We start from the raw sequence: 18591 nt of genomic DNA on the forward strand, positions 1-18591 counted from the left end.
CGTGTTATTTATTGTTTGTGAGCCGCTTTGGGATTCATTTGAATGGAAAACGGCACAGAAATACAATCAAATCAACTTCCAAAATGAAACTTTTTCGTCAATTATTTTATTATTCATTTGCGGTTCTATTTATAAAGATTAAACAAATCTGACCAAAAAGTACATATAGTAATACTGAAATACAAAATTGATCTGTGGGGAAGCAGCCCAGAGGACAGGCTTCTGCGGCCAACTCACTGTAGCAAAACATTGGTATCAAACATCTAACAAGTCTGTTGCATGACAACCACTAACTTGACATGCAATAGTTTTTGTTTTAAATATACATACCGTAGAATATATATTTTTATTTACACATGTACAGAGTCCAGATAAAAAAGGGCTTTTTGATAGAAAACGAAAAGGATCCGCAATGGATCATGTACCCACGGAAATCAGCAGGAAGGTGAATATTGTGACACTGAAAACAGCTTATCTTTGAGATTATTGTTGTTTTTTAAAGGCATACAACTTGGCTGTTCCATAGGGCTCTTTGCAAGCGATGTCGCTTCTGTACCTAGGGAAAATATTCCGTGGAGGGAAATTATCTGGCCATAGAAGTGTGGTGGAAATATTTATTTTGCCCTATGCAGAAGGCTCATGCTGACAATACAGGCAGTGAGAAAACAACCCTGAAAGCCTTGGGGTGTGCGTGGAAAATGCTTTCTTTTGCTTAAACATGGGGCTGTGATGCAAAATCTACGACGGGAGGCTCTCTGCAAATGCCCCTTTCCTGCTTTTTCTCACCGGCAATAAGCAACGATGGGAAAACACGAGAGGTATCTGAATGTGCCTCCGAAACGCTTTCTCCAAACAGCTCATCGTTTCAAAGTGCCAGATATTGCCTTTTCAAGTGCTTTCTGGAACACAACAGAAAATGATCTCCGCAGAACCACCTGATGAAAATTGGCCACAATTTTGCTCACCGTCCGCTAAAAGAGCTTGCGGCTGAAAATGACTCCATGAATGGTGATTTCCTGGGTATGGCAGTTATTAAAGCACTGTTTGTGGCTGGGGAGGTGGAGAAGCCTTTTTAATGGAAGAATCCGGCTGATTGCAGAAAACATCTTTCCTCGGGCAAAATGAAATGCACCTAGTTGGGTAACAAGTGCAGGACGGAGGAGTTAAGGAAAATTGGCAAGGCTTCCCCTGGAATACAAAATATTGCAGAGAGATTTTGACTGCAATCAGCATTTGGCGTATTTTTCCTCCAGCATGATCCACAAACAACAGCAGCTTTAAACCATGACAGCAGGAAGTACTTTTTGCACTTCCTGTTTCCCGAGTACGTGGCCCTTCCCCAAGGTAGCAGCATCTGAAAAGCATCAGTTTTTGTGGATTAGTATCCAAATAACTTCTTGCAAATGGTGCTAAATCTGTAAACTAATCTCACAGGATCCATAAAGGCATTGGGTTGTCTCCAACTACAGTATCTACTCAGTGTAGGACCATTTGATTGAGTAGACCTACAGTAGCTGTGATTTCAATGGACCTACTCTGAGCAGGACTAGGGATGACTGGGTCTGTTAATTTCTGTTTCTCTTTCTTGCAGTCTTTGCTTCTCCAGATTTCTGCATCAGTTTGCAATTTCTTTAAAAAAATGTCTGCAGGAAAATTCATCAGCATCTTAGTGCAAACTCCTCCCTAACATACTTATTTTTGTATGCAATTTTGCCTGATAAACACATTTTATAACTTATTTTCACTAACATATGCGGTGTTGTGCACACATTTTCCTAATATACATATTATTTGATTGGAGAACTGCGTTGTGAAATTCAGAGAACTGTGAATTTCGAAGGACAGCTGCATTTCAGTTTGCATATTGTTTTTGAAAGCGTGGATCAGAGAGAATCTCCGTAAAATTTGAACGGAACCGAATTTCTCCTCCATCCCTAATTATGATTACCTTTGGATACAAGCCATGAGATATGAGTTTGATGGTCTTCTGCAATGACTTCACATGAAAAAAACAACTCGGAACCTACCCCCCCCCCAAAAAAAGACCTTTGCACGTGAAAGAAAGCATAAAAATGATACAGAGAATAAATCTATTCTCTTTTAACTAGAGAGGCTATATTGTGCTAACAGAAGAATAATTCTTTTTTTTTGAATAAGCCCAGCAGACCCAGTTTCTTTAACATGTATTGACACTTATGGAAGTCGGTGCTGGTCTTTGAATTCAGCTGCAGGCTGGACTTCCCAGCAGGAATGAAAACCCTCTGTGGACTCAGAGCTACAGAAGAAGGATCTGCCCTAAATTTCTGCCTTGCAAAAGACTCTGGTGAGTAGCTGAGAGAGAGTGTGTTGTTTGATGCCAGAGAACTGTAGTAGCCAAACAAGGAAGGCTTCTGGTTTATCAGGTGTGTTAGCTGCACAAAAGTCAGGCCTCTCAGTTCTTATGGAGCAACTGGAGGTTCCAGTGAGGAGGATCTGATCTGCCTCTGATCTTCCCGCTTGGATAATTCTCTGGAAACCAGCGAGAAGCCTTTGGCAATTCTTCAGCGGCCTCTCTCGTTTTCTCTTAACAGGGAAGAGGCCGGAGAAGATGAGGGTTCAAGAAGGTAGCGGTCGCCTCAGGTGAGTGACACAGCCCTTTGTGTTGTGTGTTGACCGTTCATGTTTTGAGCAGATTGTCAGACACAGCGGCATGGAAGCTGCGGGCCTCAAGACATTGAACTCCAACACCCAGAGCATCTGCTTATCGTGCAGGTGTCCCCTAGGTTCAATCCCCAATGATAGGGCTGGGGGGAAAGACTCCCTGTAGGACACCCCCAGAGAGCTCCTGCCAGTCCGTGCAGGCAATAGTGAGCTGAATGGACCAACGGTCTGGGTATAAGGCAGCCTCAGGGCCGGCCCTACGGCCAGGCTGGGTGGCGCAGGGCACCATGGTGCCGGCCCGCCAGGAGGGCGCCGCGAGCTGCGCCCGCCCGCACCACGGCGCCAGGGGCACTTAAGACGGCCCTGGGCAGCCTCCTACATTCTTAGGTCCCAGCATGGCCAGTGGTCTGGGGCAGGGCCGGCCCTACGGCAAGGCTGGGTGGCCCAGGGCGGCAGGCCACCAGGGGGCGCCGCGCCGGGAAACGGGGCAGGGCGGGGCGCCAGAGGGATCTTTGCACCACGGCGCCAGATATGCTTAAGACGGCCCTGGTCTGGGGAGCGATGGGAGTTGGAATCCAAAAGCATCTCGAGGGCCACAGCTTCTTCGCCGCTTATCTAACAGGACAGCTGAAATACTTCAGAGCAAAATTGAAAACAGACCACCCCCTGCCCACCTTCACCCCCAATCTCTCGCACATACACCGAGGACAAACAACATCTAGAGATGTCACAGAGTATCTCTTAATTTGGAGATTCAACAAAACACTTTGCATTAGTTACATATGACAAAAACCAAAAGAGAAGAGGAAGAGGAAAAAACCCCTAACCCATGTATCTATATATCTATAATACTATATATTTGTGCATTCATGTTGCCACTGTGTTCACAAGGCAGCAAGGACTGAATCCAGAATATCAAAGAAGTCACAGATCTAATGCATGCGCCCTCTAGACTTTCCCTCCCCCCCAAACACACACACGCACACACACACACAAAACCAACTTGCTGCAAGAGTAATTTCAAGGCATCCCAGAGAAATCTGTAGGACTGAAGCTTGCAAACAACAGGAAATAACAAGTTGTTGTGGTTTTTTTTTGTTTTGTTTTAGGGGGGCGTGTAGCAGTGTCAAATAGTTCCCTGCATATTGGCTGGAGCTGGGACCTTCCAAGCAAGGCCCGCCCCCTCTCAATCCTTGCCGACATGGGATCCCTCCCATGCCATGAAGTAAACAGGAAATCCGAAGGCAGCCGTTGTTCCTTGGCCAGGGTTGTGTGCTATGCTCTTCCCAGGTACCCGGGGTGTGTCTGTGAGGTTAATCGCTGAGGAGGGCCCCCGGCAGCTCGTTTGTGAGCGTGTGCCAGTGCTCAATCTTCTTATCCTTGTTTTTTAAGCAGTCAAACCAGTGCTTCAGGCGCTCCCCTTTGGCATTGATCCCAAGCACGACGCCACCTGAGGGAGACAAATGAGAGACAAATGGGCAGGCAGAGCCTAGTAGTGGCTGTTTATGCATCCCCCGCCCCCCCAAAAAGGATCAGTACAAAATTTGCATTTGCATCATGGTGTTATAAGAATTTTAAGGTCCCCATTGTCTCTTTCCTCACAAATCCTGTCATAAGGGCACATTCAAGATATGAACCGGGTGTGAGCCTGTGACCTGTGACCTAGATTCAGGAATTAAGTAGTTATAATAACAAAAGAGTGGTGGCCAAAACCCAGATACAGTGGTGCCTTGCTAGACGAATTTAATTTGTTCCACGGGTCAATTTGTATAATGAAAAATTCGTCTAGCGAATCCCATAGGAATGCATTGGGGATTTTTTTTTTTTTGCCCATAGGAACGCATTAATTGAATTTCAATGCATTCCTATGGGAAACTGTGATTCGCTAGACGAATTTTTCGTAAAATGAATTCATCTAGCGAGGCAACCACCTCTAGAAAAATCTCTTCGTTAAGCGAAAAATTCATCTTACAGGGCATTCGTCTAGTGAGGCACCACTGTAACGCAATCAGGTAACTTGCCAAACAGGAGATAAACAACACACTCAGATTTCTGTTGTACAGGTGAAACTCAGAAAATTAGAATATCATCGAAAAGTGCATTTCAGTGACGCAACTTAAAAGGTGAAACCTATATATGAGATAGATGCATGACATGTAAAGCAAAATATGTCACGCCTTTATTTGTTGTAATTGTAATTATTTGTCGTAGGCGGGTCAATTATAAATGGAATGTAATTAATGAAATGTAATAGTGATGTTTATTTTTGTTTATTTTTGTATTATTGTAACTATTTATTTTATTACTGTGGAATTTCCAAAAGAAAGCATTTGTAAAAATAAAAATAAAAGATAAAAAGTTGCATTACTGAAATAAATGCACTTTTCAACAATATTCTAATTTTCCGAGTTTCACCTGTAGACCACCTTTTCTGTGATGTAGGTATGATGTATCTGGGGGTGGTCTGGAGTTTGAGGGTGGGCAATTCCAAAAGTCGATATAAGGGCGAGCACCCCTTTGTTCTAGGTCCTCCTCCTCTCTCCTGCATGTGAGGGGAGCACCCTGTTGCAACAGTTAATAAAGATCAGGCTTACTAGCTACTTTGCTTCTCGATATTCTCTGGTTGGGCTCTGTTATTTCCTCCTACCGATAGAGAACCTAAAAAGAGGACTCCATATGGGCTCTTGGGTACCCCATAAGGGAAAAAGAGCAGCTTTTTTTCTTATATCAATGGTAATTGATAGAAGGGATGCTTAGAGATGTAAGGAGACGTTGTTCCCTGTTGTTCCCCACCTTCGTTGCAGTTCCGCTGCAGTTTGTCTTACGCACTGCATCAATTACGCTGACAACACGGCATTTCACCCCATTCATTTCATATAGTCATAGAACTGCACAATTGGGAGGGACCCCATGTTCCAGCCCCCTGCAATGCAGGAATCACAGCTAAATAATCATTGACAGATGGCCATGCAACCTGCTGAAGAACCTCAAATGAAGGAGAGTCCACTGCCTTCCAAGGCAGTCCACTCCAATGTCAAACAGCTCTTGCCTTTAAATGCAAAGGAAGCAATTCAAAAGGAATGGTGGAGGAACATAATCAAGCATGTCAGAAGAGTGTGAGACTAATCTTAAACTCAGGGTCGTGGGTTCAAGCCCTATGTTGGGCAAAAGCTTCCTGCATTGCAGGGGGTTGGACTCTCTGACAGTGAGAGGTAAGTTGTTTTGCATTTTCACCGGCCATTGTGCTTTGTTGTTTATCTGTTCATCCACAAAATGCAATTAAAAAAGGGAAAGGGGGTGGAGAGAAATGGATGCACTTAATTAAATTCACAGACTCTGCCCCCTAATCCCACCAATTTCACCCAAATCATATTTTACCCCTGTAGCCTTCTAAAAGCTCTGTGTGTATATTGGCTGGGGCTTCCTCTTTTAAGGAGGAAGGAGATAGCTCAGAGTATGAGACTCTTAAGCTCAGGGTCGCGGGTTCGAGTCCCATGTTGGGGCTCCTGAACTGCAGATTCCTGCACTGCTGGGGTTGGTCTAGATGATTCTCGTGGTCCCTTCCAACCCTACAATTATGCTAATGGGGGAACAGACCAAATTATGGAACCAAGCCATAATTATTCTTCAGTTTTTGTACTTCTATACATTTTGCAACATAGACTCTTAGCTCAGAAGAACTGCACCAGAATGTGTTGCAAAATGTGAATTTCGGGGGGGGGGGATGTGTGTATTGAAATAAACTCTGTATTTAAGATACTATTTTGTGATTAGATACATACAGGTATGTATTGAAATAAAAAAAATTATGGATTTTTTTTAAAAAAATTACAGATTAATATGGAAATGGGAAGGAAGGGGTTTAAGAATAAACACAGGTGAAATTGTCATGCACTGTGAAATTAAATTGACAAGAGCTGAGCCCTCTATCCCTAGTGGGAAGATACTTACAGTAGTGGGAATCTGTGCAATCTGCTGTAAAGGACATGCTGAATCCAGGTAACATTTAACAGTCCAGTGCCTTGACAATTAAACTATCAAAGGTTTTCAGATCTCCCTTGGGAACCTCAGACTCACCAATAAAGTCGTTTGATTTGCCAATGTCATAGTCCCACACCGTCACCTCCAAGGTCTTCTTCGCCAAGTCACCGTGCTTAATCTCGTAGCAAAATTCCTGCAGCGGAAAGAGAGAAACTTGCATTCAGGACGTGTTTCCGAACTTCTCACTCCTATCGTCCAGCACTCTTTCAATGAACCAGAAGCTGCAAACTTCTGGTGGTGCACTGGAGAATTTGCAGTTTGCAGGGGTTGCTGTTGGTGCCAATAGGGGCTGATGGTGCAAAAGTCTGGGAGCCCAAACAGGAGGTGGCGCCAGAGTGTTGGGGACGATTATTTTAGAGACAAGGTGAGTAAGAGTCGACATGACAGAAGTTTCTAAAATTACGCATGGAATTGAAAAAGTGGATAATTTTATTTTATTTTTTTATCCCTCATAACGCTAAAACTTGGGAACATCCAATGAAGCTGAATGTTGGAAGAAACAGGGCACATAACAGAAAGTCCATTTAGCACATAGTTAATCTGTGGAACTCCCTCCCAAAGGAGGTAGTGACGACCTCCAACCTAGGTGGCTTTAAAAGAGGATCAGACCAATTCATGGAGGAGAAGGCTATTGCTACCTACTAGCCACGGTGCCTCCGCTCTGCTTCCATGGTGGGAGGCAGCAATCCTTCTGAATACCAGTTGCTGGAAACCACAGGAGGGGAAAGTTCTCTTGTGCTTGAATCCTGCTTGTGGGTTTCCCATAGGAGCATCTGGCTGGCCACTGTGAGAACAGGATGCTGGTCTAGATGGGCCATTGGCCTGATCCAGCAGGCTCCTCTTATGTTCTTAAGTTCAGTGTCAAGCAAGGGCCAACTCATTTTTACTTGGTGCCCTGCTAAAGAGTGCCAACTCCTGGACTGGTTTTAAGTGGGAAGATGAGTGTTGGCTGAGAGTAGATACAGGTTGGTGGGGCAGTGCCCACTTTGCCCTGATGGAGAAATGGTGGCCTTCCAGATGGTAAAAAGGTAAAGGGGCCCCTGACCATCAGGTCCAGTCATGTCCGACCTTCTGATCAGCAAGCCCTAGACTCTGTGGTTTAACCCACAGCGCCACCTGTGTATTGGACTCCAAATCCTAGCAGCCAGCATGGCCAGGGATTGTGGGAGTTGTAGCCTAGTGGCATCTGAAGGGCTGGTCCATACCCCCATACCCCTGGAAGAAATAAAATATGTGGAGCCTGGTATTTTGCTTGTTGCTAAGCTCCCCAGCACTCCAGACCTGCTTCCTTCATCGCTTCAAGACTAGGGATGGGATGTCCTCAGTCTGAAACTTTGGAGACCAAAGTATTGAGCTGGATGGACCAATGGTCAGAGTGTGTCACCTTCCTACATCCCTCTAGGGTTGCCAAAGTCAATGGAGGACAGGACTTCTGTGCCTTTAATTGCCCTGCTCTCTTTTGAGTCTGGAAACCTTAAAGAGAAACCAGCAGACCCTTTGCTTGGGAATTAAACAAAGGGTCTGCTGGTTTCTCTTTAAGGTTTCCAGACTCAAAAGAGAGCAGGGCAATTAAAGGCACAGAAGTCCTGTCCTCTATTGACTTTGGCAACCCTATGTCCCTCCATCCAGGACTCTTTCCACCTCCCATAGACCTGTAACAAACGCCTGAACCCAGAGTGACTTTACCTCGTTGAATTCAGGGTTGAGTGTTTTCTTCTTCACCGCCGTCTTGTGCTTGGATTTCTTGTCTTCGTCCGGTTTCAAGTATCTGCAAGTGAAACCACACGCCGGCGTATATTCTAGCCGTTATCCGCATTGTAGGTTAAATAAAAATTAGTAACATGCATAAACAGAGCACACACACAAAATTTGGGCTCGGCGATATCCGCTTTTCAACATTGCGATTGTTCTAAGAATTCTAAGGTCCCAAATATAATAAAACAAACATTCATAAATGTACAAGGCAAACACATACATATGTATATAAACCCTGTGTCTGAAATAGTACTGGAGAGCAATCCTCAAGCCATTTTGACTCTCAAATTGACCTCAAATATTTCTCTGCCTGGAGGAAGGAAACGGGAAGGCCTCTCCATGGACTTTTGCTTACCTGTCTTAAGGGCATATTTGTGCGTGAATAGGGTGAGCCTGTGACCTGGATTCCGAATTGGCAAGGCTGCCTAGGTAAAGCAATCAGTGACCATTAACAGATATCTTGGCAAACAGGATTTCTGCTGGAGACCGCCTCCATCTGTGATGTATGTCTGATGTTTTTTGGGGTGGTCTTGAGCTACGGCAGGGGTAGGCAACCCAAGGCCTGGGGGCCAGATGCGGCCAATTCGCCTTCTCAGTCCGGCCCGCGGACGGTCCGGGAATCAGCGTGTTTTTACATGAGTAGAATGTGTCCTTTTATTTAAAATGCATCTCTGGGTACCAGAAGCATTTTTTGTTAGGGATCTTAGGACAAGACCTGCCAAGGAAAACAAAGAACTTATTCACGTATGCTACAACAGCGGCAAGAGTCTTGTTAGCACAAGGATGGAAGAATGAGGAAGTCCCAACGAAAGAATAATGGCAAGAAAATCGGAGGAGCTATTCGGAACTAGCAAAGTTAACATACAAACTACAAGAGGACAACTGTGACTTCAAGGAAGAATGGGAACTTTTTACAAACTATTTAAAAAGACAACAAGAGGACTTGGAATCCTTGGCAGGTTTTGAATAAGCATTCGCAATTTATTAGTAGAACATAGGGTAGATAAGTCAATGATATGTACAACTTTATAACATGCAGAGAATAACGCGTGTAAACGAATCGGAGGGGGGAGCTGAGGGAAGTCTCGGGGGTGGGAGAGGGAGGGACGGGAGGGCATAAAAGAGGGGGGAAATGTAACTGGTTATATTGATTGATAATGTATTTTGTTAAATTTGTTCAATAAAAATATTAAAAATAATAATAAAATGTGTCTCTGGGTTATTTGTGCAGCCTGCCTGGTGTTCTTACATGAGTAGAATATGTGCTTTTATTTAAAATGCATCTCTGGGTTATTTGTGGGGCATCGGAATTCGTTCATTATTATTTTTTCAAAATATAGTCCAGCCCACCACATGGTCTGAGGGACGGTGGGCAATTTCAAAAGTCTATATAAGGGCTGGCACACCTTTGTTCTGGTTTCCTCCTCTTTCCTGCTTGTGGTGAGTGAGGACCCTGTTGCAACAGTTTAATAAAGATCAGGCTTACTAGCTTTGCTTCTCAATATTTGCTTCTCAATATTCTCTGGTTCTAGGACCCAGGTGGCGCTGTGGGTTAAACCACAGAGTCTAGGGCTCGCTGATCAGAAGGTCGGCGGTTCGAATCCCTGCGACGGGGTGCGCTCCCATTGCTCGGTCCCAGCTCCTGCCAACCCAGCAGTTCGAAAGCACGTCAAAGTGCAAGTAGATAAATAGGGACCGCTCCGACGGGAAGGTAAACGGCATTTCCGTGCGCTGCTCTGGTTCGCCAGAAGCAGCTTAGTCATGCTGGCCACATGACCTGGAAGCTGTCTGCGGACAAACACCGGCTCCCTTGGCCTATAGAGCGAGATGAGCGCCGCAACCCCAGAGTTGGACACGACTGGACCTGATGGTCAAGGGCCCCTTTACCTTTTATTCTCTGGTTGGCCTCTGTTATTTTCTCCTACCGATAGGGAACCCACTTAAGGACTCTGGAATACCTCATAAGGGAAAAGGAGCAGGTTTTTTTTCTATAACACGATGCATCACCAGCTAAACATCCTGTTAATATACCTCTGGGTAGAGGCGCCATTGTGCTCTGGCCCTCAAACTGGTCCTGGGCGATGTATCAACACATCACCCAGGCCTAGTACAATCAGAAATTGTTAACAGAAACAATGGAAAAAACTCCAAATGGTGCCGTCTGAAAGCGCTTGCTCCACCTCGCCTAACGGCAGGGCCAGGTGCCACAGCTGCAGGGCGGGTGGGAATTAGGTTACATTGGAGAATAAGCAGATGTCTCTGAGAGGCACTTAACAAGCAAAGATTTGGATTGTGGGGGTGGGGGGTGGGGAGAGGAGAACGGGTGATGGTTTTTCATCCATGAAACCTAATTAGGAGTATCAAAGCAGGAGGGGTGTTGTGTACGGAAAGTGGGTGTGTTTGTGTGCCTGCCTGCTGCACAACGTACAGACCTCAAGGCCTGGCCTGGATCATTTCAAGGAAGAAGATCGCAAGCTGTCAGCCAGTTGGCCGAGGCCTTCGGAGTTACAGCCACCAGGATATATATCTCCGCGGCTATAAAACAGGGCTGATTTGGAGTTCCTGGCCAGAACGGTCCTCGGGACTCTTCCCACACCACACTCCTCCTCAGGCCACGCCCCTCAACCCAGGCCACGCCCCCGACTGGCCCTACTTCACACCCTCCTTGAGTGTCTTTGCCTGGATGGAAAAACAAGCTTGAACTCTGATCTTTGCTTGTCTGGAGGGAGGACAGAGGTTCTGTGTGTGCAGAAGCTAGCCTATTGTACAAAAGCCGCATTTAACTCCTCTGGCCCTACCCGCTGCTGCCTCTCGGCCCTTTGGAGGTTGCCCAGAAGGAAATGCAGCCCCCAGGGTGGATTCCTCCCCCCCCCCCGTGCCTGCTTTACAGGGGGCATAGTAAGTTTTCTTTTACCAGATCATGCTACCGGTATCAGTATTGCCTACTCTGTCAGGTAGCCGCTCGCCAGGGTCTCAGCTGTGGAAGGATTTTTCCTCCCTTGCTTGGGACCAGAGATGCTTTGAGCTGGAGATGCCAGCCTGGGACCTTCTGCATGCCAAGCAAGTGCTCTGAAATGGGCCCACCACCTCACCTCTCTTTGCTGTGAGGGTCCGGTGGTTTCAGAGAGACCTGTTTGAAAGGATTTCTGCATTTGCTGCTCAGACGGCAAAGTTCACGCTGCCCGAAAATACAGAAATGTCAGAAGACCCACAGCCAGGCTGGCATCTGTGAGCAGAAGGAGCCGCTGCCAGTCAGGGTAGGAAGTACTGAGCTAGACGATTAAATCATGAGATGAGAATCATGAGGACTAGAATCTTGCTTCATTTTTTGGGAGAAAGGCCAGAGCGGTGGAGCAATTGCTTCACAGGCAGCAGGTCCTGGCTTCAATCCCAGGCATCTCCAGGGAGGGCTGGGGAAAGAGTCCTTGCCTGAAACACTGGAGAGCCTCTGCTGGTCAGTGCAGTCTATCGGGTTGCAAGTAGCCAGAGCAGCAGGCTATCCTGATCAACCTTGCACTACCAGACGCTGCCTCTTCTTGGCGCTGCATTCATGCCCCACTCCATGGACTCCGACAATCAGTCCTAAACTTACCGTACTTTCTCTCCAAAGTCACATTTCTAAAGCTATTCTTAGAGTGCTTCCTTTAGCCAGGAAATGCAGAAGCTGGGAGAGATAACTAGGTAGGTTTTCTTCAGCATCCTGTGAACTGGCCATGTTGAGTCAATGCTGGTCTTTGAATTCAGCTGCAGGCTGAACTTCCCAGCTGGGATGAAAACCCTTTGCGGACTCCGAGCTACAGAAGGATCTGCCCTAAACTTCTGTCTTGCAAAAGACTCTGGTGATTTGCTGAGAGAAGAAAATGTTGTTTGATGCCAGAGAACTGTAGTAGTAGCCAAACAAGGAAGGCTTTTAGTTTCTCAGGTGTGTTACCTGCACAAAAGTCAGGTCCTCTGGTTCTTCTGGAGCAATCAGAGGTTCCAGTGAAGAGGATCTGCCTCTGATCTCCCTGCTTGGATAATTCTCTGAAAACCAGTGGTAATTCTTCAGCAGCCTCTCTCCTTTTCTCTTCTCTTAACAGAGAAGAGGCCAAGGAAGAAGGGGGTTAAAGAAGGTAGCAGTCGCCTCAGGTGAGTGACACAGCCCTTTGCATTGCACGTTGACCTTTTATGTTTTGAACAGATTATCGAACACAGTGGCATGGAAGCTTTGGCCCTCAAGACGCTGAGCTCCAACTCCCGGAGCATCTGTTTATCATGCAGACATCCGCCAGGTTCAATTCCTAATGGTAAGGTAAAGGTAAAGGGACCCCTGACCATTAGGTCCAGTCGTGACCGACTCTGGGGTTGCGCGCTCATCTCACGTGATTGGCCGAGGGAGCCGGCGTATAGCTTCCAGGTCATGTGGCCAGCATGACAAAGCCGCTTCTGGCAAACCAGAGCAGCACATGGAAACGCCGTTTACCTTCCTGCTGTAGCGGTTCCTATTTATCTACTTGCATTTTGACATGCTTTCGAACTGCTAGGTTGGCAGGAGCTGGGACCGAGCAACGGGAGCTCACCCCATTGCAGGGATTCGAACTGCCAACCTTCTGATCAGCAAGCTCAAGGCTCAGTGGTTTAACCCACAGCGCCACCTGGGTCCCTAAAATAAGAATAATCACCCCCAAATCTTGACCCTCTGCTTAAGTAGGGCTGCCATATGTCTGGACATTACCGGGATTTCAAAGGCAGAATTGACATGGGGGGGGACAGACAACAACAACTTTGGGGGTGACCTAAAAACAGGGGGTTTCCTTTAATAATAATAAAACAGTTTTGAGGTCTTCCCAGTGCTTTTTTTCTGGGGGGACACAGGGATTCAAACACCCTGTCACAGGGATTCGAACCGCCAACCTTCTGATCAGCAAGCCCTAGGCTCAGTGGTTTAACCACAGCACCACCTGGGTCCCTATCCCTAATGGTAGGGCTGGGGAAAAAGACAACACTGAGCTAGATGGAGACAACACTGGGCTACCGTAGATAGAGCAATGGTCTGGCTCTGCATTAAAGGCAGCTACCTAGGTAAATGAGTTTGATGAAAATTGACTTTCCGCTACATGTCCTTTTCTATTAAAAAAAGAGAATTGTGCAAAGATCACTAGAAAAAAAGGCTTTGTGAGGATGACAGTGTGGCTGGTCCCAGGCAGATGGCTGCATCGCCCAACAAGGCAGGGAGTGTTTATGAATCTTGGCAGAGAAGCGAGACCTTGATAGTGAGGTGGGATCACACGCCGAGAAAGAGGGAGAGAGGGGGGTTCTTGGGCTGGCTCTGCAGAACCAAATGTGTGAGATGGATGACAAGGATCCGTGGACACCTTCCCGTTGCGGAAAGGCAGCTGGAGCCTCTTCGTTCAAGGTGGGGGGGGGGGAGACAGCGCAGGAGGACGGGCCTCTATCAAAGAAATAGTTGTGATTGTCACGGTCCAGTTGGCGGGCGGTTGAAGCCCTGGCTGAGGACGTCAGGACCAGAGGTGGTGTAGAAGCAGGAACAGATGCAGAGGGTCCAGCAGCAGGGTTGAGGGTCCAGCAGCAGGCAGTCGCAGGGTCAAGGAGCAAGGCAGAGACGAAGGTCTGGGGGTCGAGGATCAAGGCGTCGGCAAGGCAGAGGTCCAAGGGTCGAGGATCAAGGCGTCGGCAAAGGCAAGGGTCCAAGGAGCAAGGCGTCGGCAAGGCAAGGGTCCTAGGAGCAAGGCGTCGGCAAGGCAAGGGTCCAAGGAGCAAGAGGCCAGATGCAACCAGGCAGGGATAGCATTGCTGTGGCCAAGAGCTGAAGGGAAATGCTGAGCTTTTATCCCTCCCAGCTCCTGCCACCAGGTGCAGTGAGATATCAAGTGGTCTCACCTGAGTGGCCACTCCTTGCTTCTCCAGCACCAGCTGAGGCAGGCCCCAGTCCTGCAAAGCAGTACAGGCCCCAGAGCCTGACTCCTGCCCATACTCCTGACAGCGATAACCACCACCACAGATAATTGTTGGCATCCGTCTGTCTCGAGAGACAATGGAGTGCACCTCCAGGGGTGAACTCAAGCAGCACTGAAGTGACCTCCCTGGGGCGCAAGCCTGGGCTGTTTGTATGGAGGTCCTGGGCTGCCCAGACAACAAGACCCCCACTCTCAACCTCGGTGATGTGGTCCAAAGAAAAGCAGAGCAAGATGTTTGGCGCCAGCTTGGCTGCAGGAGTTGCCGGAAAGAGGAGCCACCCAACCGTCTTAGGGACTCCGCTCCAGATTTGTGTAGGGTTTATTCCTTAGCCCTTTCTTCTCCTGAAGATATTAAGAAGAGCCTGCTGGATCAGGCCAGTGGCCCATCTAACTGCAGCATTCTTTCCCCACAGTGGCCAACCTGATACTGTACATCCAGTGGGAATCCCACAAACACTGTACTTGCAATCCATTCATGACAACAGATGATTGCTCTGCTCATATTCTTACAAGCCAATCACAACAACAACAACAAATTATTACTGTTATTATACTTACAGTCACACCATCATTTATTTGTTTAGTTTAAAAACGCGGAGACCACTCTCCGTACAAAATAACAGGGCAGAGCACCGCAAAACAGTAATTTGCCTTAATACCATGATTATAATTCAATCATCACAGTTCTTATTATTGTCGTGATTATGCTTACAACCCAGTGATCACACTTATTATTATACTCTTATTGTACTCACAACTGATCGCAGCAACATAAATGCTGGAAAAGTTTTACAAGTGATTGGGGGGGTGGGGGTGGAGCGACTCCCAGAGTTCTTTGGGAAGAGAGATAGATTGTTGAACCACTCTGGAAATTGTAGCTCGCTGAGGGTAATGAAAGTCTCCTAGCGATGCTCTGAACCCTTAACGAACTACAGTTCCCAGGAATCTTTGGTGTGTGTGTGTGTGTGTGTGTGTGTGTGTGTGCCATGACTGTTTAGAGTACTTTGAAAAGTGTTTAAAATGTACAGTGCAGGTGGGGCCCCAAAGACAGGTTTCTTGTCCCAGCTGAGCCCCCCTTGGGCACCGAGACCTTGCTGAGCTCTTGTGCATTACTGTATCCTTGACTTGTCCTTCAATCCTGACTCCCGGCTTGTTCTTCGGTCCTAGCCAGCAGCGCAGTGGCAGATTCAAAAGTGCTGGATCCCTACATGATAGCCACAGCCACACACCCTGCTAGGATCACACAATAATCCCGTAATTGTACAACAATAATAATTAGGGGTGCTAAATCAACAACTGATTTGTGGAGAGCACCAATACCTTCTTTGGGAGTGACTTGAGCTGTGTTTACTGCACAAAATGCCTAACAAAACTTGCACACTATCCGCCCTCACCCCTCCCCTCAGGTGGTCGAGGTTTGCGACACTGCGCGGGGCTTACCTGGCTGGTGACACCCACCTAGGCGAGTTGGCCTATGTCCTGCCACCTGGTAAGCCCGGACAAAGGACACCTGGCCGGAGGGGGGCGGAGTAAGGCCAAAGAAAAGAGGCAGGAGCACCTTGGAGAAGCCTCTTTGTGCTTTCTTCCTGCTCGAAGCAATTCGTCACAACTTTGGCGGTTTTAGGCCTTGGCAAGGTTTCCTTTATCTATCTCCATGCGGCGGCGTTGCAGGAGCCCATCTGAAAAGGGGCAAAAATTCGGGAGTCCCTGGCCCTGGAGCAGCGGCTCGTAGGTCAAACTCCCGGACGGGGTTAGAGGAGGGCATGCTGTGTAAGTTTGCGCTTTACAGTCCCCTCTTTCTGGCCTCGTCAACCTGCATATCCTCAGCCAGAGGGGCTGAGAGGGTTACCTGCCAAGGCCTGGGCCAAGTTTCCCACTTCTTGAATTCAATAAAGTTGTGGCCAATTTTAATCCATACTCTTGACTCCTGCCTCTTTACTGGGGAAGAGGGTAGGCACCACAGACAGGATTTAGCGCGTGTGTACGCAAACACACACCCCATTCTCTTGAAATTGAATCCCCTTGTATTTTCAATGTTCCAAAATGCTGGGGCAGAAGAACAACTCCACACATCAGTGTTCTTCAGGGACCCTAGGAGCCCGTCCTCAGGGCCTGACTCACCTCCTTTGACTGCTTGGCCACAGTCAGTAAAGAAAGACTTCTTCCCAGTGGATAAAAAGCTCCCCTTTTGTGCCAGTTGGGCGGTTCTAGGATCCTGGAGACAGCCTCCCTGCTACAAAAATAGTACGGTAATGGGCCTTTGACCCACCCTCCCCACGGCCCCAGACAACCACACCTCTTGTCCTAACTACAGACCCCGTGGTGTCCGTCCATCCGTCCGTCCTCTGCTCTGGCGGCCATCATCTCCTCCATGGAAGCAAATTGCTGACTCAGCCACTTTGCACCCTGAACTGTGACTCAGCTCAGCTTCCCAGAAAAGATTCCGAATCTAATTACCACTTCTTCCTCCTCCCTCGGAGCAGCCATGGAGATAATTACCCATCAGCCACACTGATGGAACAGATGGACAGCTTCTGGCAGAGTAGCTCAGGTGAGAGGATCAGCGAAGGCTTCTGCACTATTATTTTTCGGGACAAGTAAGCCTAATTACAGACACTCGCAGAAGCTCAGGGCTGGAAAGAAGTGATGGTCAGAATCAAAGCTGTCAAGTTCTCCCCTTTTTTAAGGGGAATTCCCTTATGCTGAATAGGCTTCCTCGCGAGAAAAGGGAAAACTTGACAGCTATGGTCAGAGTGTCAGAGCGGCAAGACCCAACTCTGAATCCCTTGTTGTTGTTGTTTAGTCGTTTAGCCGTGTCCGACTCTTTGTGACCCCATGGACCAGAGCACGCCAGGCACTCCTGTCTTCCACTGCCTCCCGCAGTTTGGTCAAACTCATGTTCGTAGCTTCGAGAACACTGTCCAGCCATCTCATCCTCTGTCGTCCCCTTTTCCTTGTGCCCTCCATCTTTCCCAACATCAGGGTCTTATCCAGGGAGTCTTCTCTTCTCACGAGGTGGCCAAAGTATTGGAGCCTCAGCTTCACGATCTGTCCTTCCAGTGAGCACTCAGGGCTGATTTCCTTCAGAATGGATAGGTTTGATCTTCTTGCAGTCCATGGCACTCTCAAGAGTCTCCTCCAGCACCATAATTCAAAAGCATCAATCCTTCAGTGATCAGCCTTCTTTATGGTCCAGCTCTCACTTCCATGCATCACTACTTGGAAAACCATAGCTAAATGGCCACAAAGCTCCCCAGTGGAGGTGGAAAAAAAAACCTAGGCTAGTTGCTATCTCTAAGCCTGCCCTACCTCACAGGGTTGTCGTGGGGAGGAAACTGGCAGAGGGAGGAGAACGGGAGAGATCCTGCAAGGTTCTCCTCAGAGCACTTTTTCTAGCTTGAAGATGGCAGTTGCTTGTAAGGAAGCTTCCAAGGTGGGGCACGGTGGTTCAGAAACCCAGCCCTTGTGGTTGGGGTATAGAGTGGGGCCAGCGAATGACGTGGCTTATAGAGAGGGGACATGGCCTGGGGAGAATCTTGGGGGCCAGCTAGAGAGGCACAGAGGGCCGGATTCAGCCAGAGGTTCCCCATTCTGCCTTAAAAGAGGGGTGAGATCACAGAAGAGCTGGAAAGGGTGACAGGGGTCATCTAGTCCAACCCCCTGCAAAAAGTAGATTATAAAGAAATAATGGCAAGTCTGTTTCCAGCCCTGGCCTCTGTGTAGAGCAGTGTTTCCCAACAGGTGGTCCGCGGACCCCTGGGGGGTCCAGAGGGGTCCGCAACTTGGTGGAGCCAGAATGGAGGGGCGCTGGCCAGCCTGCCCGCCACCCGCCGCCCAGTGCTCCCCGCGGCTTTGTACAAGTGAGGATAGCAGGTTTTTGCCCTGCTTCAGGGCGGCAGCGCCCGTTGGCGAGCTTGGCTTTCGCACACTTTTTCCTCCCCTCACGAGGCGGAGCAAAGAGAAGCTGAATGAGGCAGAGGCGGAAAGGCTCTTCCCTCCTTTCCGCCTCCGCCTAATTCAGCTTCTCTTTGCTCCGCCTCGTGAGGGAAGAAAAAGCGTGCGAAAGCCAAGCTCGCCAACAGGCGCTGCCGCCCTGAAGCAGGGCAAAAATCTGCTGTCATGGCCAGATCGCTGGGCGCCCGCCTCGCCCGGAGCCGCTTCTTCGACGGCTTCGTGTGCGGGGCGGCGCTGGGAGCCG

General features: G+C 48.0%; 1 protein-coding gene across 1 annotated transcript in view; it reads right to left on the minus strand.

Annotated features, from left to right (window-relative positions):
- Positions 1-85: 85 nt before the first annotated feature.
- The window catches only part of DOC2B (double C2 domain beta), a 132037-nt gene continuing 113531 nt past the window's right edge, over positions 86-18591 (minus strand). Inside the window, exons 7-9 of the mRNA XM_035139755.3 lie at positions 8368-8449; positions 6718-6814; positions 86-4090 (exon numbers count right to left, since the gene is read on the minus strand). Of these exons, the coding sequence (XP_034995646.1) occupies positions 3954-4090; positions 6718-6814; positions 8368-8449 (316 nt within the window). The 3' untranslated portion in view covers positions 86-3953. The remainder of the gene's footprint in view (positions 4091-6717; positions 6815-8367; positions 8450-18591) is intronic.

The sequence above is a fragment of the Zootoca vivipara genome, chromosome 14 (assembly GCF_965207765.1).
Source record: "Zootoca vivipara chromosome 14, rZooViv2.hap1.1, whole genome shotgun sequence".
Taxonomy (NCBI): domain Eukaryota; kingdom Metazoa; phylum Chordata; class Lepidosauria; order Squamata; family Lacertidae; genus Zootoca; species Zootoca vivipara.